A 22,585-nucleotide genomic window follows, 5' to 3' on the forward strand; every position below is an offset into this window, starting at 1 on the left:
GCTGAACTTCAGTGTGGCATACTTTCTTTTACTCCCCAGAAATTAATTGCACTTATTTTTATAGCTGTTTTGTTAATATTGGGAGGCACACCACAAAAACAACTCCACAAAACCTCCAAACAAAACCAAAAGAAAACCTCATTATTGGTTACACATCCTATCTCACTGTGAGCTGGAAACCTTTTTAAGATTAATCACTATATTTTTTTAGGCAGTCTACATAATAGTAACAGTCAAATTTGCCATAGTTTGTTAAAAATACTTGTCTTGATACAAAATAGAATTTTATGAAGGGTTTGTCCACCTAGATGTAAAGATCCAGATTATCTGGTAGGTATTGGCCTTTGAAAATTCCACAAGTCAGACTGAGTTAATTAACATGATAACTGAGTTAATTAATTATACTGTCCTGAAAATGTATTTTAAAGACACTTATCTACCTTGACACAAAAAGTCTTCCAGTTAAGGCAGCAAATATAGTTAACCAAGAAAAGAAACAAACATTATAACAAGCAATAAACAAAAAAGATATTAAGAGTTCCAAATTTTGTTTTAAATGCCACTACTAATCTGTATCAATAACAGCTATTCTGGGTAGCTCATTGTTCACATTACACCAAACAAAACAATAGTTACGGAAAATAAGAGGAGACTACATTCCTCTCCAGCATTGGAAGGTTACTGTGTTCACATAATCAAGACAAAAAAAAACCAAAAAAAACAAAAAAAACCAAAGTAAACAAGACTGTCTAGCCAGCAATGGCAAGGCTAAGCAAAAATTAAATCCCTAGGAGAATTCAACTTAGTAACTAGCCCATTGTAAGAATCCACAATTAAAGACAGCATGGTAAGAGTCTGGGATTGGTTTTATTTCTTGACACCACCTCAAGCCATGCCAGAGAGGCTCCAGTCGTTTGTATTACTCAATATAATGGAGCAGGTTTGATTTGATCACAAATAATAGCTTTAAGATACAGCTCTAAATAATGAGGACTGATGGTAACAAACCCCTAACATCTCTACTTATAGATTTTGTAAAACCTGTTTGGGTTCAACACCCATTTCAGTAGATCTTTCAAGATATTGCGAAGGAAACGCTTTTTCAGTTTTACTGAGCAAGAGTGAAGAAACAGGGAAGATGCTTAAGTGTAGTTTTAATTTAAGTCATTCATTAACAAAATATGACAAGGTACTTCTGGTAGGTCATTTACTTACCTCCACTTGCTGATTCTTGCTCTTCCCCTTCAGGAAATGTAGCCTGGCTTGGTAAGCTATTCCTAGAACGAGTGACTGACTCTAAGTGTGAAGCCCTTCCCAACAGAGATAGCTCATCTAGCACCTCTCCTTCTTTGGCTTCCAAATCAGATTTTGAAGTGGTTAACTGTTTTATGTTACCTGGTGCCATTAAACTATTTGGGTCATTTAAACAAGCTACAGTACCACTGTCCAGGCTTAACACTCTGGCACGATTCTTGGCACTGTTTGTGCTAGAAGTCCGTCGTGTAGATCTTTTTTTGCTAATTCCTTCAGAGCTAACGTGGGTTTTGTGAGCATTTTCAGAGTCTGCGCCCCCACGGTCTTTAGAAACATATTTGGTCTTTAAAGCACTGTATTTTCCCTCAGGAGACTGGCATGAATGGGAGGTGGTGCTGGAAGAGCTATCACTGCTGAACTGGTGAGCTGACTGCATGCTTGATGTCCTGCTCAAGTCACTTTGATCACTGGAGTCCTCATCGTGACAAAACACAGCACTGTGAGGTTTAGTACCAGATACACCTCGGAAGGAAACATATTCCCTGTGCCGACTTGAATCAAAACTACTAGCCCTCTTTTTTCCTGTCCTTCTCCGGCTTGACTTGTGGCTAGAGGCTGTTCGATGTATCAAACTAGAAGATTTTGGTCGGACATCTCCTTCTTTTTGTTTTGCACTAGTTTCTTTAGGAGTTCTTGAATCTACTAACACAGCTAGTTTCTCACTCTGCTCATCTCTTTGTTCAGCAGCCTTCCCATGCGGCCTGTCAGCTTGTGTAGTCAATTCATTGGCATGTGGGTTCTTATTGGCCTCTTCTGAAGCAGAGGCACCAAGACCTTTCTGGCTGTGCATCTCATCAGATGCATTAGAACCCTTTACCTCTTGAACACCACCCAGAGGACTCACTTCCACAGCAGTCCTTTGGCTACTAGTCCTTTTGTCAGTAGTAGCACTACTGTCATCCTCTGAGTCGACACCACAGTCTTTTTTCTTACCATCCTTTTCCTCTTCTCTAGGAGACTCCTCCTCGTGCTCTGATAATACACTTTCTATATGCGTTGAGCTAGTATGTTCACTTTTATAGCTACTGATGGTACTGTTGGTGTCACGATCAGTCCCGCTGCAGTAGCTTTCTGTTGAACCACTGCTTCTAGTACTCAGGCTTCTCAGACTGTCCATACTTTTGTCTGCTTTCAATGATTTGCTCTTCCCACTCTTAGTCAATGGTTGAGGGCTGCTACTTTTCAGAATGTCATCTAATTGAAAAACTCCTGAAATGCAAGAGTTCTCACCCAAAGACTCTCGGGATCCAGAAGGGGGTTTGGAAGCTTCTAACTCACTGACAGGATCTAGTCCTCGTTTTTGCTGATAGAGGGGGAAGTCATTTAGTGAAGCATCTGGAAAAGCAACAGCAGAGCTGGAAGTCCTTGGTACACCTCGAGGTCTATGATCCTTCCTATAGGAGTGAGAATGCAGAGTTACCAGCGAAGCTACTTCTGTGTCACATGCACCGTTTTTAGACTGGTCCACAAGCTGGTTGTTCGAGAGGCACACTTTGTCACCGCTGTCCCTTGGCAAATCCTGTCCAGAGGACAATGAAGGTTGGATGGAGACAAATGAGTCGTTCGACACCAGATGAAAAAGCTTCCGATCAGTTGCCAAATCTGTTTGAGTACACATTTAAAAACAGTCATCTAGAATGTTCATGTAAGTCGTATAGCTTCCTTTGAAACTGTTTATATCAGACAAAGTAAATGAACTGAAAAATCCAACTGCAAGTACTATGAATTTGTCACATTGCTATTTAAAAATATTTTATAACATTTGGGCAAATCTGACAGGCCTTTTTTTAATAAAAAAAGAAACCATCAATACCAGCTTATCCCTAGCAACTGATAAGACATGGCAATTCTGACATGTTCCCAACTTCCTCTATTGCGGATATGTCTCAGATTTAATATTTTTACATATTCCAATGTTTCTTAATTATAAAACAGTACCCAGCCTTCTTTTTGGTTCCTACATGCATTAAACAAACTCTAAAGTTATTAAAGAAAACCCAGTAAACCCTATTAAATCTGAAGTCACCAAAAACCCAGCAAAAATCACCTTTCCTACTAGATACCGAGTAAGTTCAGTTAGCAAGGATGCAATCACTGTCACACGTCTTTTTGTACTATAATGAAACTCCCTATGAAGTCGCTGAGTTTTACTACGTCTACAAAAAAAAGGTGCTTTTGCTGTTAAAGCAAATCATTAAGATTTATGGGTAGCTCTTGGTTAAAACAATCATTCCTGTTACCCATCACAGGGAGTCTCCTGTAAAACTACCCATCTGCAGGCAGTACTAAAAGTCAGGCTACTTTCCCTTTTGCTACTGTCACTAGCAGATCTGGAGGCCAAGTTAAGTTTCCACAGTTGTTAAATTCCTGTAGAATATATCTGAATGCATGTAACTTAAGAGACTTCACAGTTACATTACTCAGCTGAAAGTTGCAGAACCCTGCTGCCAATTAGAACAGCATGGCCACCTGTGATGCTCCATTCCAAACACACTTTTTGCACTGAGTCACACAATAATGATTGAATCATCCATCTAATGGTTCTAATCACCCACTAGTGATTAGACTGGCAAAAATGAAAGGTGGTATTCTCAGAGTTAATTTCCTCCTAATCACCAGCAAAATCAGCAAACAAAGATTTCCCTTTGGTTTTATGCTCTGTTTTGGTCTGACCAGGTCTTTTCCGGACAACGAAGCTAAACAAAAAATTGTTTTGTTTTGTTTCAGAACACAAGCTAACAGCTTCTTTACATACTAGGAAAAAAAAATTTAAATTAACCAAGCTCTGATAACTTGCATCTTGGAAGCGGCCTACAGGTCTAAGAACATAGAGCTCTGTATAGGGTTATTTACTTTATAGAAAAGCTTGCCACCATTTCATTTGTCTGTACTCATAAGGAAAGCAAATTAATCTACAATGAAGTCCATTAACCACAGGCCACCTGTAGTCTAAGAGATATTGTCTAAAGAAATCTAAGTTAGCTATCTTTCAGCAGTAAGGTGACAGTAAATATATACTACCTGCTGGAAGATTTCAGAACAAGGAACACAGTCAAATAAAGTTATAAGCATTCAAATTATGCTTCTCGGAAGCTTAAGTAATTAAGAAAGGAAACAGGGAACTTCAAAACAGACTCCAAGAAAGGGTATCAGTAAACTGCATTAATTTATTTAGCATATTAAGCAAAGGGTCTCTGGTAACAAAATACCATGTTTAAATATGGAGAAGAAGAAATTTTACCTTGTTCTTCACTCCCTTCTTTACATAGGCTAGAACTCTGGCCAAGACTCAAACTGATATCATCAGAGGTCTTGGCAGTGTCAGTATCACCTGCAAGTTTTAAGAAAAAAAAGAGTACTAGTGCTCGAAGTATTAACACATACACCTACATTCTCAACTGTCATGAAAGACTGTTGCTTGTATTTCTTCATCTAGGTATGTACCAGTAGTTACAAAATTAGAATAACACAAGATTTCTTTTAGATATGTGTATTGTCTACTCTATTTCTATTATCTTCCACAGAACTCAATGGCAATCAAGATTGGGTTTTTTCCCTTCAAAGTGCATCTGCTGGAATATTTCCTTTTGCATGGTTGTCCATAAAAAAAGGAGGGGTTGACTAAGAAAATATTTCTAATGGTCAGAAAAGCAAGGAGAAAAACAAAATCAAGGTGACAAAAAATCGCATTCAAATTTTTTGGGTTTTTTGCCTTATTATTGGCTGGATATATTTACAAGAAAGTACTCATAATATGCAAAATTGTTATCTTTTCATCTTAGAGGAGTTCACAAGGGCTGGAAATTACTTCAGCTAAATGTCCAACAACAAGAAGTAATCAAGTCATTGATATGCAGTACCAGAAGGATAATTGGTTTCACTGAACTCAACACAGTAGAGAGAAGTCTACCCCAACCAACCCTTTGGCTCTGCATTTTATAGGCAAATGGAAAAGCTGTCATTACATGGGAATTAGATTATGGGCCCCAGACTATTCTCTCCTTATGTTTTGGTCATATCATTTGCATGTCCAAAGAAGACTTCCCCCAACTAGTAAATGCTGTATTTCACTCTAAAAAAGAAAAAATGTCAAGACAGAAGGCAGACAGCATTTGGAAACAACACAGTAAACAATAGTGATTTGAAGTGCTTCTGCAAGGTAATTTAACTAGCTAAAGATCTCACCTTTGATGGTTGCTGCTGTTCCCAGACGAGATAACCCAGATCCAACCTAGAAACAGGAAATTATGTAAAAAGCTGTACACTTTCAGGAAATAAACAATTTTTATTTCCTATTAGTCCAACACAAGCATTTGCCTATACACCTAGGAGAGGTTTTTAAAGCCACAAAAGCATCCAGCAGCACAGTGCTGTAAAATTCTGACTATGTTTCCACTACAAAGAGATGAAAAGTCATAATTAAGCATCCAACTACATCACAGCACTATTCAACTCAAAAGCCAGTGTTCATGGAGACTTTACTATGCTGATTTTAAAAAGTTTCAAACTTAGGAATTCTCCTGACATAATGTGGCAACAAAGCACAAGTGCAGTGCTACAGTAATAATTGCTGTCGTAAACCTTAACATTTAATGCCACGATTCTGGTTGTCTAAAATGCTTAAAGAAAACACAATCTTAGTATAAAACTTATCCATCTTAGTATAAAACTCATCAGTTCACAATAAACACCAAGCTAAATCAAAAAATTGCTCCCATGTGAAAAGATACATATTTTTCCAGTTAATTTCACATTCAATGGCAAACCAGCAGGCATGGCACCTGCTCATACAAAAAATTTCACCATTTAGGTTTGCAATCTACCTTGCTAAATATATCCTATAATCCATTGGAGATTACTCTGCAGAAATGCTAAAGAGAATTTGGTCTTACCTTCAATAACATTTTCAATACAACCTCTCAACTTCAAAGAGCATACAACAATGCAGGTGTCAGATAATTAAATCACTCAAATAAAACAGAGGAAGAGCACTCAAAGGCAAAATCTGAACCTATAATACATAAATATGATGGCCATTTGATTGATGGATGTATACTTACTGGGGTGCTGTTTTCCAAAAATGCCTAGTTAAAATTACTCTGGGGAAAAAAGCAAAATTCTACTAGTTATTTTCTGTAAGCACAGCAATTTCAGGTAACCTGAAGATGCGTGCAGATCCTATTCAGCCATAGCACAGAAGAACAATGGCTTTATGTATAATCTGAAAAAGCAGCTAAGAGCTTGTTTAATACATTTGCTTCACAACATTGTCACACACACTTTTAGTAACTCATATTGTCATGTTTCAACAGTTTTCCATTCAATAATATGTCACTGAATACAAATGCATCATCACCAGAAAGCTATTTCATACAGAAAAACTGAACAGAACTCAGATGCTAACTGTTCATGTTCTCTTTTGATGCTCCACATTCAATCACAGAGGACCAGTGTATACTAATTTTCTTAGAACAAATACATTCTAAACACTATACTTTCTTTCACAGTAGCTTGAACTTCTTCACATGCTTTAATATGAATATTAAAATATTAAAACATGCTTTAAAATATGTTTGGAACATATTTTTTTCCAAGACTAGTCAAATAACTAGTCTGGGCATCATGTTTCTATCTTCCTACATGGACTATCACTTCTTATTCCTTTGCATCAGCAAATGCCTTCTCTCTTGAAGGAAAATCTCTTAAGAGTATCTATGCTGCATAGCTGAGCTTGATTCAGATAAAACACCAGCATTAGCATACCACTGCACTTTGCTATCTACTGCTTGCTCAGAGAGCTAATTAGAAGAACATGATATTGCAATACCAAGCCGACGACTTCCATGTCATTTGAAGACAGGTTCTGTGTCTTTACCAGGATGCTGCATTGTTCATTATCAACATAACTGTACAGCCTGACCAGTTCATCTGCTTGTCCTCATGAAGGGTTGATAAAAACTAGCCACAACCAGCTAAATGTCACAAGCCAACAGACAGAACAGCACATCCAACACTATGGAATTTGAACACATAAACCTGGCAGACATAATACGGAAACAGATTAACTTCCCCAGTGAAATTCAAGGCAACTAGAGCATAATGAAGTTACATTAAAATGTAATAAAGCCACGTTCTTCAGCACTTCCATCTGGCAGGACTCCCTATTTATTGCTTTCTTCACAACCCTGCTGAACAATCAAGGAAGTGAAGATTTTGCAGAGGACATGCAAAAATTAAACAGTTTTAGTCTTTCCATTTTTAGCATGTCTTTCCATGCTTTAGCAAACTAACTTTTTTGAGCCCCAAATCTGACCTATCAGGAAAAATAACCTGCAGAAAGCCATTCACAATTGCAAGAGATAATCAGCAGTGGAAATATTCTAAGATAACATAAGCTTCCTCAAATACAGCATTTAAATTTACAGATTAAGCTTTAAATGGTAGAAGAAACAAAAGTAAGGGAGGAAGACAAAATTAGAACATCAGCATGAAGATACAGCCTGAGCTACCCAAGGGGACAAGGGAATCCCACTACAGTGGGTTCTTAGTACTTAGCTCACCATACTCTGAGCCACTTTGATTTCTTAAATCAGAAGAAAACTAACTGAGGAAAAGGGAATACTTACTGACAGGACAGTAGGTTCCCTTTCAAAATCCAGCCATTCATAATTTAAGTACAAGATGGGTTGAGAGCTACGCTGCTGGGAGAATGCAATGCCTTCCTAATAATGCAGTTACATACAAAAAAGAAAATTGTTTTTAATCTAATATTAATTACCAAAAAAACTCGCAAAAATAACAGGAAGAGGTTATCTACGAACTGCAAAGCCAACAATACTAAAGCAACAACTGTAGTAGCTTTAATTCTTACCTGGTTGTTTGGATCTATCCCAGCATAAGAATTGCGTGAACTACAGCCAACAGGAGGAGTTGCTTCTCTTATGAACTCTGACATCTCAATACCTCCACCAGGGTCACTGAGAGAAAGATTAAACAAAAAATCAACACATTATCCTCACCAGTTAAACAAAATTTTGTCTATGTTGAGCGCATATTCAAAACAAATTTTCCCTTCTCAAAAATCAAGGGCTCAAATATATCCCAATATCTTGGATGAACACTGGCTGTTTGACACAGGAAGCTCAGTCTGAGCCAGAGCACTCTATATGCTCTCATAGAAACTGCTGCCCCAAGTCCACTGTCACCAGCCAACACAAACTGTGAAGACTTAGGCCCTAGAAGGCATTCCAAAATGCTGACATTTTAAGTTCTCTCTGTCTTTATGCGCACGTGTTATTTTTGGATCAGCTGTTCAACCATAACACCCAGAAATTCACCTCTAGAAGAAAACACTACATAGAACTCAGAGCATGGAAAGGACTCCGGGTCCTTTCCTTAGACTGAATCTGGGAGCAAAAGCAAGGATGGCTAATGAAGAAAGCCACATGTGAAAGCTTTTAAACATGCAGAGATATACAGGGCCATAGTATTTCTCCAGGGATGCAAACCACATCTTTCTACTCAAAAATAACTTCCCTTCAGATACTTTACAGCTCCTACCAAGCAGTATTTTGAGGTACAACACATATATCATTGCATCCTAGTGATCTCACCCTTTCAGGATTAATAACTATTGGTTTGAAAGTATTTCCTAGAGCAACATTATCAAATTGTAATTCCACAGAATTCAGCTTGCCAAAGGCAAATATTTTATGAAAAAAAAAGCAAGTTGGATTCATCCATTAGGACAATGGGGTCTGAAGTCAGTTAAGGACTAAAACACAAGGATCCAACCCAACACTAATTGTTAATTGCAAAGAGGAAGCAGTTGAGGCACTCTTTTTCCTATCCTATCAAAGTTCTCTTCAAGCATCTTGATCCAGGAGACTCCCAAACAGAATTATCTGCAGGGTAATTTGACACTGATCCTCTCTACTTCTTCGCAGGTATGAACAAAATCTTCTCAACAATCAAATTCCAGCATTTTGCTTAAAGTACTCATGCACAATGCTCGTCCATCAGACCAATACACTAAAGACAAAGGTCCTCTGAAGAAGGGAACACAAATGGACAGAAGCACTGCAAGGCTTACTTAATGGACAACTAACTAGTCTTATAGGAAAGTCTTAGACAATAGGAACAAGACTTAATAGGGTGGCCTGTGCAGGGCCAGGAATTGGAATCGATGATCCTGATGGGGTCTCTTTCATCTCAGCATATTCTGTGATTCCAACAGTTTCTGAAATACATGGACATCAATCACAGATATTGTAAGCAAACTGTCTGCACACTAAAGGACCTGACACATGATTCATCCTGCAGCATGACATGTTAAGCTGTTGTCATCCTGGAGAGGTGTACAGGCACAACCTCGGGAATCACTCTAAATAATATAAGAAGCACATGATTCTTCCTACATCAGCGATGACAAAGAAAGGACAGTTTGAAGTTAGGAATAATAATATATATTCCTTCAGTAAAAATAAGTTAACTTAAAAGACAACCAGCCATTAGCTAGCAGAAGAACTATGGTCCAACTCAGGCAAATTAAAAAAAGTAGTGAGAAGCCACCATTTTGATACAGCTCAACAATGGGACAGGCATACTCTTGGAGATGGCTGTTTACAGAGCCCTCTCTGACCTAGTATCATCAATTATGCTAAGGCAGGTAAGGAAAATGAATTTTAAAAGAATCAGCACCAGCTCCAGCCAAAGCATTCCTCTGTAAGCATTTAGAAATACATAAGAACATAACATGAATTTAAAGACTAAACTGAAAAATTCTCACAATGCTTAAGTTCAGTCATACATTACAACGTCAACTGAAGATACAATAAAGAATGCCTTTCACAAAAAGATGAAATTCCTTTCCTGTTTGAATAATTAATTGAGAAACACTGCATGTGATTAAAGTACATCTTATGAAGTAGAAAAATAAGTCATTGCAAATAAACTTCCATGCATAGAACCAGGTAGTTAGCCAAAGAAGGCATCAATTTTGTCTAAAACTGAACCACCAGATATCAGCATAAGCAACAACAAAATCCATCACCGCCACTCTACTCACAGCTCCTATATTCTGTAATAGCACACACAAATGAATTAACTAAAGCTAGTAAAAAACATCAACAAATAAAGTCTGCAGGAAGAAGCAGGAAACAGATTTCTAGGATTGACCACTGTATGCCAAAACACCTGGACTTTTGCAACATCCAGAGTTCTTTAGGAGCTACTTGACACTAGTGCTGTGGCCAGGACTTCCTGATATGAAATTCTACCATCTGTTTCTTACAGTTTGCTGTCTTCATTCCTTAGGCAAGTGCTACACATTACAGTTTGCAAACAAAATAACTGCAGTGAAGTTACAACACAAATCAAGAAGACTGAAAAAATTACAGCCAGCAACAGAGACTGCTGTGAAAGAGGCACTCAAAGATGACATAAAGCAAATTAAAACTACTGTTTCTAATTATTAGTAACTCTGAAGGAAAATTACTATCTGCAGGTATATCCCATCAGCATGTCAGAGCCTAACCAAATGCATGAAGACGCCGTAAGTCTACATGAATTCAAGTTTAAAATCTGACTTAGGCTGATTGACTACAGAAATCTGACATCTGACCAGAACTTCAAGGAGTAATCAGAAATAAGTTTCTTTGATTTCTGGACAAAGCAGAGGAAGAGTTTTATTATCTTTAGAAAATCATCGTCTGTCCTTAATGTCCAATAAAAGAGTAGGGTAACTAGTCAGAAGGCTGCTGTCGAAATACATAAGAACCACGGCATGTACTGCAAATGCTAGATCACAACAGATTCAAGTATTACGAGAAATTTTCTTCCAAGCTTGAGTCACTAATGATAGTCAAAAATAAAAACTAACTCCAAACTCAAGAACATGTCTGCCAGCCACAGAAAACTGCAAGGAGAATAAATAGCAAAGGCAACAGTCTTTGAGAGAGATCACCTTTTTCAAATTTTATTTGCTCACTTTTAAGTAGACTGTAAATATTTCAAAGATGCAACATTCTCCAGCTACTAGCTTTACCTGGCAGAAGTAGACTTGAAATTTATGTAGCATCATTATTACAGGTTCTGATGGAGATCAGGAACACCAGCATCACCAGATGAACACTTTATGATACTTTGAACTATAACAGCCACTGACAAGAAGCTATATTCATATATCCAAAAGAAGATTGACTTAAGTGCTTTAAATTATTTATGTGGGTCCACTGATACCCAACAAAGATCATGCTTGCACTGCTTCTATATTTCTATGAGACCAGGAGCCTGTATCCCCCCCAGTTGCTTTCATGAAACCTCACACAAATATTACTATACTAACACCTGAAGTACAAAACCAGCAACACATATTCCTTTCTCTGAATTAAGACTTTCTTTCAAAAACATTAACTAGAGAATTTCAGCTTTAGAAAGAGGAGAGCAAAAAAATAAACAAGACATTTCTAAAGGAATGGTAAGTTGTTCTTTGCTTAAACATGCCAAAGTTTCATGGAAAGAAACCCTCATCCACAAACCACAATTAACTGAAGATAAATGAGCAGTTCAAGCAAGTCCACAAACGACAGCATATAATTTGTTAGATACCTGAAAGCACCACTTAGATGATAAACATCTTCAGAAAAAAAGAAGTTCTAAGAAGCTAAACAGAATCCTGAACACAACCACTGCTTAATCCTGCAAATAAATATAATAAGATTTGTATCTAAAGTGCTCTCCATGACTGTATATGTGGCAAGGTAAAAACTCAAGGATGGCTCTGCAAACTATACTATATGCATATTTATTCAGTATCACTTGCTGTAGCCTAAGCTATCAAAACTAATTTTCTGATTATGCAAATATTTTAGATAGTATCTCTGCTCAGATCTCCCCTATATACACCTTGTATTAGGGGAGCAGAGTTTAAAAATCAGAAAATCCTACACACACATTCTCTTGCCAGACCAGTTTGGGTTTTTATTAGTGTTCCAATTTAACTTACTAAGGAGGTTACAGCTCAATATTAAACACTCATTCTACATCCCATCTACTGGTTTGAATGCTACCCCAGAGTTCTTGTAAGCTTCCAGGCAAAGATTAGTGTATACTGTACATCCCACTTACCAAAAAGTAACTCCGTAATTTCTGCATTGACCTTGTTCCCAGTTCTAGTTAAGAGACCTGAAAGTGGGAACAAGGATCATATAAAAGTTAATGAAACTTTAGTTGGCAAGCAGGACACACAGCATTAAACTAACCTCTACTTCTGAGCTCACAATGCTTATAATGTAGTATCTCGTCCCATGTCAACTGCTCCCTAGACAAAACAGAACTGAAACAACCAGAAGTAATTCACAACACTAGCAGAAATTCCCTTACCAACTCTGAGCCCCTGTTTTGGAAGCAAAAGCTACGTAGCAAAAACACCAAACAAAAAGAAAAACCCCACCAAAAACAACTCAGACAAAATGCCTAAAGGTCACACCTAAAACATGCACCACGAAGGTTGCATGAGAAAGAACAGACCACTAGTTTACTTCCATTAATTTTATTAAGCAGAGTAAGCATTAAGATACAATTAGGGAAGCAGCCTGCCAAAATACCTCAGTACAGTGTTGGTAAGGTATAGGGTGATCTAAACAGAGTCACAATTAATATCACCAGTTTCACCTGCCAAACACATCATGGAAAACAAGTCAGGTTTATAAAAGATTGATACAAGAAGTTACTGTATATCAGCTTTAGAGGAATCTAAGACATCGTTTTTGCCAACAATACCTGAGCTGAGAGAAGACACACAAGAACCTACGACCACGAGGAGCTACCCCATATATAGACGGGAATGTCCTTGTACTTCCAGGCTTATCATTTTAAAGAGCAGCAGTTGAACACTTCCTTTCTTTAAAAGCATCACAATAAACACACTCAAGAGGCTTCTTTCAACCACGTTTCCTTAGTAAGACACACAATCTTTCAAGAGTCAGGACAGCATACAAATCATCTCACTTTCAAAACTACTCATGGCTACTAGTACCGGAAACTCAGAGACAAGAGAAAGGCCATCTCTAAAAGCTAACAATTCAAGGTTGATTTATTTCATGCAGTTTAACTTTTAAGATTGTCTCAATTATCTAAGGCAGGCAGAGGCTTTGATATTAGAGCTCATAACATCCATAGTCTGATCAAACTGGTCTAGCTGGCCTTGTTGATGAATCATCTTTTCTTTCTCCAAATAGTCTGGTCAGAGGAGGAAAACCTCTGGCTTTGTTTTACGATAGCTACAAAGGAGATCTCTGGAAAGGAATCACCTCCTTTTGACAGTACTTTAGAATCATTATCGTCATTGCTGAGCACAACAATTCCAGAATTTCCAAATTCACAGGACAGTATTCTCCTTGAAAAGACTGAGTGGAGTCAAGCATTGTATCCATCTCCTGGTTTTGCAACACTAAAATTGCAACCCAATCAGACACTCCTCCTGGTGAGGAAAGAATTAGTATGTAGTGTGTGGTCTTTGACAGCTAGATTTTTAATACTACATCTACCACTGAAATTAGATTACTTGTACTAATTATGTTCATTAAACATTTAGTGACCTAATCTGCTCACATTTCCCGGGCTATTGCTTCCAGCATGTTCAATACTGCTCTTGAACTCCTTTGGGGAAGGAACTAGGAAATTATTGTGAATGCATGATTTCAAACCTAACACATAAATAAGTCTACTTTTCAAGACAAGACAAAAAACCATCTGTCAGAACTACAGAGGTCTGTATCTATATTCCCTAGTGTTCCATCTCAATCACAATTCCAGTTACACAGCTGATGAAGACAGGACCTGTTAGTCATTTGAAGCAGTATGGAAAGTTCAGCAGACAACTTACCTGGGCCCATTGCTGTCTTTCCTCTTTGCTGAAACACTGCTTTGTTCTGTTTTTGCACCTCTGTCCATATGCTCACTGGCATTCCTCTCCACAATTTCTCCCTCATCCAGTGCCCTGTGCAAACGGTAATTCACCATCTTCAAAACGATAAAGAGAGCTGCTATCACTGGGCAATAGACAGCTACTATCATCATGGAAGAAGGAAGAGCCTTTCAAAAAAAGAACAAGAAAACATTAATGAACACAAGGTTGGATATCCATAAGAACATCCCTAGATTTTAACTGTTTATTTCATGGAGAAAATATGGTAATTCTGAAAGTTACACCACCTACAGCCAGTCTTCATGTGAAAAATGTTAAAAGTTTAGCAACACACAAGAAAGAAACCGTTGCACTACCAAAGATACTAAATCACCACAGCATTGTACTAAATAAACTTGTTTGACTGAAGCTTGAGAACCAAGCTCAACTCTCACTCGCTCCTTCTATGCTTTTGCAATGCAAGACCCAGGCTAGGAAATATAGAGCTAGCATGTGTGAGATAAATATTTTTAATTGCTATGAGTAGAAAAAAAGGGGAAGATTTTAAGCACATAAAAAACCAACAAAGCATGAGGTGAGATCTTATTTCAGGGCTAGTACACAGCATCAAGTTCATTTCAGAAAAACTTGATGCCCATTTGACAGCATGGCTGTACAGGAGAAAACCTGCTTAGATACCAAACATTGGTGTTTTGACTTCACTCGTCAGCTTCCAACAGCTACTGCTGCATGACAAGACACTGATCAGTCACAAAAGCCAAACTGTTTCCTACTTGCATACATAAAGAGGTTGCTCACATGTGTGACTCACACACTGCACAGCAGAACCCAACCTGCAAGACCACAGGCAGCAAAGATTTGTGCTAGATCATTGTATGCCCATGGAAAGGTAGCCAACACATGTTCTGAAAAAAATTTTTCATCTGTACGAAAGGCGGCCAGAAGCCGCATTAAAAAAACCCCTCAGTCCTGAATGCAACATTTGAAATTCCACTCTAAGTTAAGAGTGGAATGCATGCAGCTCTTGCAGAGGTAAATAAGGCTTTCATAAATCAATCACTTCAGCAATAGGTATTGACAAAGTCCAGCCTGGCAGCTATTGAGGAGAAGTGTTCGAAGTACTGGTTAATCTTCAGATTTCACTTCAATGCATTCCTCCTTCTAAAACACGCTTTATTTGTGTTCTTAAATTTTGCCATTTCCTGAGGCAGTGATTAAACAAAATGAGATATTAAGTCTCAGTATGCATCCAAAATTTGACCATTTCCTTTAAAAAAGCAACAAAAGTTTAGGTTGTGTATTTCACTGCACCACTATCCTCTACCCTGCTCACAGTGTAGTTTGAGATATACCTCCAAAATATAAAAATACACACAGACATATGACAATCAGAATTAAACATCAGATATCCAGCTTGAACATTAATGTACTAAATGAGTAGAACAAATGAGCTGTCTTTTTAGACCTCACAGCTGAAGGACAATTCCAGCTCATTTTCGTATCTCCCTAGAGAGACCATGGGAAGAGAAGAGTCATCATTGATAAAAAAGCCCCAGGAACATCTTGCAGAGTCAAAACAATGCTCAGAGTAGAAGACAGCAATGCCTCCCTAACCAGTGCATTGAAACATTTTGAGCCATCTAAAATTGACTGGCTGACAACATAGTGTAACATTATGCAAGGTAACAATCTCCTACCTAAAACTACTGCCCTGAATCCCAGAAGGATTTTAAGTAGCATAACTTAACCACAGTAGTCAGCCAAACAATTTTAAAGGACTCAGCCTGGTCATATGTGCTGAATAGAGAGGCCTCCTTTTCCTTTTCTCTACTTATTTCCCCTTCTGACTCTTCAAGACGCCCCTGGAACTTTGATAACCATGATGACTCTTTGTAACCTAGCAAGGTATTGCTCCAAAACAAGTGGAGTCTGACAACCATCATTAACACCTGCCTTTTCCTCCAAAACAAGTTAAGTCAACACTGAATATAACATTTGAAGTAGGCCAGGCCAACCAACCTGAAATTCGCTAAGTTTCAGTTTGTATGCTGAGCTGAACATCACCATGATGAACAGAGATTCACTCACCAAGCACCAGCTAAGGAGGAGAAAGAGGAAACCAAGCTACTTAAAACCAGCATCAATAAGCAAACAGGATCCACAATGATATGGCATCCCTACAACCCCTGAAGCCATGCTAGAATGGTTTCCTCAAGAAATGAGGCGCTTCCACTTCCAAAAACTTCACAGTCTGTTTCCTGCAGGCAAAGGCCAGCCTGTTAACTTTGGGAAAATGCATCAACTTCCTGTACCTGCTAGGCAGTCTGCTACCCCATCACACACAGCTTCAACTTTCCTCTCCTCTATAATACCCAGTGCTCAAGAGGCATTACCAGAAGAGCCAGACTAAGGCTAGATAACAAAAGCTAGAGTTACTCCATAAAAGATGTGCCTCTACTTTTCTGTCTAGAGAGCTCATCAATTTCTCCCCTCTACTCCTTCAGTGAGGTCACAGTATATCCAGTTTATCTTGCAAATTCTACACTTCCAGTTTTTCAAAGGAAACGTTTAAGAACAAGCACCAAAAAAAGGCAAAACACCTCATGTAACTTACAGCAAACCTAACAGGGAATTCAAACTTTTTCCTCACATCCTGTTTTCACAGGATTGCAGAAAAATTTTTAAAAAGCTAAGGTAACTGATTACCTTTCCTTCTTCTTATTTGTAGTAAGTCCTCATCTCAGAATAGGGTATATATTCTGGGAATAGAAGGCATTTTAGCTAGCTTAGTCTGCCATATGAACACACTTGACATCAAGCATCATGCTGTGTGCAGCACCGCCACCCATGGAACCAGCAACTTGTCTGCAGCACAGCCTCAAGGGGAAATTTACTGCAGCCTAAGCTACACCACTTGCAACTGCTGTTTTCTAAGCCAAACTTAGAAGCATTCAACATAAATTTGGGGTCTTCTCTCCACAAAACAAAGCAAGTTAAGGTGAGATTTCCATTTCCAACTGTGCTCAGCATTTTATCACATGTGAGGAGAGACGTGTTTCTCACCAGCATCCCATGTGATGCCACCTTCAAGACTGGAATACAAATCTTAGTCATAGAAATTTCCCACTAGATTACATCTTAAAATCAAAATAATTTCAAATACTAAAGCATTTTACTTGAGCCCAGCACACTAAAACCCTCAGGCCAGAGTTGTTACTAGACACCAATTGGTCACAAAGCTACAGTTGCAACAATATTTCAGAGAACATCCATTTTTACTGCACATTTCTATTCACTTGCATTAGCACCAAAAGAACACATACTCCACAGCAGTCATCACAACAGAAGCTCTTGTACAATATAAAGAGCTACACAGAACCATATAAAAACTGTGTGCTTTTAATTATGTTCTGTTGAAAACTTCAATTATCTAATGACTGAACAAAGCCAACTATTAGACAAGCTCCTACCCAAAATTATTTCTGAGTCTTAAAGGGAAGCTAAGTAGTGCTCTCAAATATGGGGGGCAGAGGGAAGGACACTGATTTTCTACCACCTTTCCGACAAGTTACTTTCCAAATTTAGATCTTTCAAGCAAACTTAACAAATGCAAGATATTCATATGGACAAAAGTTAAGATACAGGAAAGCACAGTTAAGGAGAACTATGTCATCTGAAACCTCCTGGCTCTTAAATTAGCTCATTTGTATCACAACACAACTTTTCTAAAACAGTAGGTAAAAAAAGGTTTAAGCACTCCTAGATTCCAATGGTCAAAATAGAAAAGAAACCTCCCACCATCAGTTCCAGCACTAAAATATTTCCATTCAAACTAGAGAAGGTCACTGTATCTCAAATGAATGTTTCCAGCACATATGTGCCAGGAACCAGAGAAAACTTCATTGACTACAGGCTGTACAACATCCTTACGAAGAAACTAACACTACATGAGTCCTACCTAATCTGATTACCTAGCTTTAGCTAGGCCCCACAGATGTAACAAAAATTCCAGGTTATCTTCAAAAAATAAATGCATTACTATGAGTGTTTTTAACAGTGATTTTGAAGCTAAGTCTCCAAAATCAAACCAGATTACAGATCCCTACATAAAGGTGTTATCACATAAACATTAAGAAGCCAGTCATCTAGTAAAAAGAGTTAAAACTATACAAGTATTTTGAACCCAGTATTTTATAGAAACAGTTTTACTGGAAAAGAGGACAAATCAGGAAACAACAGACATAGTTTAGCCCTTAATACTTTTTTATGGACAGAGTCCTTAAGAACTGCCATTATGCAGAAGTTCAGTCACAAGTTATCTAGTTTTTGACCAAAACCTCAAAGAGTACTATTGAAACTTGAGTAGCAAGAGACTGCAAGTGTCTTAGAACAATATGGCATATCAGCAACTGCTATCATAAATTGAATTTCAATTATTTAACATCTTAGTTTAAGAAACAGGACATATTTCAACAACTTCAGTGGAAAAAACTTCCACGTGAAGCTACATTTATATGACCTACTTCTATAACTATGTACACAAGTCAGGGAATTAAGTGAACTGTTGACTAAATGAGCTCGACTTTGACAGACAAGTTCTGTAGGTACATGCGAGCCCATCACCCCAAGCAAGGTACAGTCCTGGCTCCTCTTCAGTCACTGGCAAAATTCCACAAGTGCCAGAGCCAAGACTTCATCCCCTCATGCACACGTGGTGGGGCTGAAGCAGCATTCCGACTAGGGGAAGTGCTTTGGCAGCCTCTCTCTTTCCCCTCCCCCCTGCAACACTGATGCATCACATTGGCCTCTGCATTCAGGGTATTTTTTTCAACTCTACCACTAGATTTTACAAAGTGATTGGACAGCTTCCCCATATAGAAAGCACATTTTCTTCTCCCAATTTCAGCTTTGCATTAGAGTAAGCAGGGATCAGCTCTTACAATAGAAAGGCACATCAACAAGCACAGTTGAGTCTGTTACTGAATACAAGTACACAAACAGGATAGACTTAACTAGTCTAGAAAGCAGAATTTTTGTATGTGTACTGCCAAGCCACAAATGCAAGAACACAGATTCAAGGTGCTTCCCTAAAGCAGGCATATCTTACTCTAGACCCCAGATCCTTCATTATTTACATATTTATTTTGCCCCATTTCCAACAAGCACAGTTTAACTGTATACACAAGAAAAAGTATCCAGATTGGCAAAATAGGTACATTTAGGTATACACTGTACAGGGTACAACACTCACTTGCACGTGCTAAAGCTCAGAAGGCAGATGAGGGACCAAGGAAAAAAGGTTGGTAATTGAATTCTAATGTTAGGTTTTTTAAGTAGGTTTGTACCGCACATTAAATCCATCAACCCTAACAGTACAGGCATACACATACAAAGGAACACAGATTTAGGGAATTACTTTCTGACCACAATCATTACCAGATTCCATTCTGAAAATACCAGAGCAACAAAACAAATGCACAGAAAAAAAAAAAAAAAAAAAAAAAGAGCAATGTTGGATGCACTAAACCAAGTCTTAGAGCAGTAAGTGCACCTAAATTCCCATATCCTAGTGCATGTTATTCCTGCTGGAGGTTAAATAACATTTGGAGAGGAAAGTGATTGGCCTACTGTTAAATGCATTGAAAGGCAACTACAAGCAAAATTCTTAGGAGATACTTTTGTATTTTGTCTTTGTTGCTACAAACAACTTGGAAATAACTACAGTTATTGCTGATCCAATGCATAAAAGCAATGCTATGATCTTGTAATTCTTTACATGGGGAAGTTTTATAAGTAATATAAAACCTATCAGCTGTCTTTCTATATACCTTGATTTTTTAAACACACAGGGTTGTCTGCCAGCAACAAGTCACTTGAAGCTAGTTTAGAAACTCCCTCCTACACACCAGTGAGCCAAGCTCAGAATTCAGATTACAATTACCTAAGACTTTTTAAGCAAGTTCTGCTTATTTATGTATGTCCTACAGCAATGCAACACTTACTGCTTTTTATTCTGAAAAAGAGCTTACGAGATGCTAAAGGGCTAAGATGACCAACACAGTTCTGCCTGTTTAGTTTATGTCTAGACAACACTTAAACTGTAGAGGGTGGAAAGAGGGAAAACGGCCAAATATGATTCAATCTCCTTTAACTTGTGACTAATCTCCCTACTTATTCTCAGGGAAGTTGGCACTTGTTGCATCTTTAACTTGTCCACAGCTATGAAGCAAGAGAATTTCTCTGACCTCAACAAAACCCAAAGCAGCTTGCTGCTGTCTTTTCCCTTTATACAGGAAAACTTGTTTAAGCAACACTGAAGTTTACCCCATTCTATGGGTAACTGAAGCCTACCTACTGCTTTAAGAGCAGCAGGAGACTCAAATGCTGGCCCAGATTTCACATTTGTCAATTTATTAAAAAAAATTGTAAAGCTATATTTGAAACCAAAAGGCGTCTCCTCTTCCCATATTGTGCAGAACTTTCAATAGATACAGATGCATAGTTCTCATACAAAGTATCTGCTTAGTTAAAAGTTTTATCTAGCTGTTCTCATGCAACTTCAATTTTAAATGCAATTTGTCTCAGCCTTTAGTTTCCCTGCCAGCAGCCCAGAAGTTTTCAAACAAAAAGCGTTAGAGCTGCTTTTTCAAGACACTGTAATATGAATTAAAAACCATAAAGTTGTAACCTCCTTTTCCACACTAGCTATTTCTTAGTATGAAGTGTCTCATACTGCAACCTTACAAATTGCTTCTATACAAAGCAAATGCCTGACCTCAGAGCTCTCAATTTCTGCAACTTCACTTGCATATGATTTTATCTCCAACATTTCATTCACTAACTACTTTTTCACAAGGCAGCATCTACTTTAGGTTGTCACAGCATCTGGCAATCTTGCAAATGATGTTCTACCTCATATGCACAAAACTGATCAACACACGCATATGATCATACTGTTCTATTGAAAAACCCAAAGTAAACTATTAGCATTTCATGAGTTAAACACAGCTTACACAGGGAAAAAACTACTGGCCAACAGGAAACCGCCCCCTTTTCTTGTATCTGATCACACCTCTCCTCTATGTGCTCCCAAGTCCAAATGTCAGGAAAGTTTCTAGGTTTAAAGGTTAGTATTTTAACAGCTTTGACTGAACTGTCAGTTACAAAGATAAATAGGACAGGAATTCTCACAAACCAAGCACAGTGAAATCTGGACACAAACAAAAAAGCCAGACGAACTTCTTGTCGATAGCACACAATCCAGAGACACTGCCAGCCAACACACCGCATTACAGCCAAATAAAACTTTTATGTTATGGAACCACATGCCCCCACCAGACTCAAAAGTCAGAAACTGACACTGCTGCCAGCCAGAAACACTGGCTAAATCTGACAGTTCCTGTAGAAGCTGCTTTTTACTGACCTACCAGGAGATCGGCAGCGGAAGCTGCCAGAGGTATTTCCAATTTTGAACGAAAGTAAACAGAAGGACGAAGGCAAAGTGCCAGCGCCTATAGCCCCGCCGCGCCCACCCCCAGATTCCCAGGAAGGGGCCGACGCTCCCGACCCGCCGCAGCCCCGATGGCGGGGCCGGGCCCGCTCCCAGCGCAGGGGCCCGGGGCCGCTCCCGGGGCCGCGCCGCGGGCAGGGGGCGCGCGCGCGGCGGCCCCTCCCGGCCCTCCCCCCCACTCCGGGCCCCGCCAGGGCCGGCCGAGCCCCGGCACAGGCCGGGGCTGCGCTCACCATGTACAGGGTGAAGGGGAAGCCGAGCAGGAAGAGCCACAGGTAGAGGTGCAGCGCGTTGACCCCCGCGCCCTGGTGCGGGTCCTGGTACCAGCCGCCGCTCAGCGCCGCCCACACGCCCTGGCGCAGGATCTGCAGCACCTGGGAGCCCATGGCGGCCCCGCTCCGCCGCGCCGGCCCCGCTCTATCCGCCCTGCGAGCCCGGGCAGAGCCGCGCACCGCCCGCGCTCCGCGACAGCCGCAACCGCCGCCGCCGCCGCCCCAGCAACGCCGCCGCCATCTTATGTCCGGGCCCGGGCCGCCCGCCCGCCCCCGCGCCGCCGACGGACCGGCGGCCCTTGCGGCAGGGGACGCGCGCCGCCGCCGCCGCCGGGGGGCAGCGCTGCGCCTGCGCGCGGCCTGCCCGCAGCCCCGCCCCCGCTGCCCGGCACGGCCCACGCAGCGCCCCCTGGCGGCCCGGCTCGGCCCCGCGCGTAGGCCCCGCCCCCGGCGGCCCTCGGGGCTCCCGCCTTGTGCGAGTGCTGTGAGACGTGGGGACACGACCCTCGGAAAAGGCTTCTTCAGTTGGGTTAGAAAACACTCCGATATCATCGAGTCCAA

General features: G+C 39.7%; 1 protein-coding gene across 1 annotated transcript in view; it reads right to left on the minus strand.

Annotated features, from left to right (window-relative positions):
• PCNX1 (pecanex 1) overlaps positions 1-22,195 on the minus strand; it is an 88,928-nt gene extending 66,733 nt beyond the window's left edge. The window contains exons 1-6 of the mRNA XM_058806185.1: positions 21,986-22,195; positions 14,201-14,409; positions 8,186-8,291; positions 5,500-5,545; positions 4,556-4,645; positions 1,216-2,916 (exon numbers count right to left, since the gene is read on the minus strand). Of these exons, the coding sequence (XP_058662168.1) occupies positions 1,216-2,916; positions 4,556-4,645; positions 5,500-5,545; positions 8,186-8,291; positions 14,201-14,409; positions 21,986-22,138 (2,305 nt within the window). The 5' untranslated portion in view covers positions 22,139-22,195. The remainder of the gene's footprint in view (positions 1-1,215; positions 2,917-4,555; positions 4,646-5,499; positions 5,546-8,185; positions 8,292-14,200; positions 14,410-21,985) is intronic.
• Positions 22,196-22,585: the final 390 nt, after the last annotated feature.

The sequence above is a fragment of the Ammospiza caudacuta genome, chromosome 6 (genome assembly GCF_027887145.1).
Source record: "Ammospiza caudacuta isolate bAmmCau1 chromosome 6, bAmmCau1.pri, whole genome shotgun sequence".
In the NCBI taxonomy this organism is placed as follows: Eukaryota; Metazoa; Chordata; class Aves; order Passeriformes; family Passerellidae; genus Ammospiza; species Ammospiza caudacuta.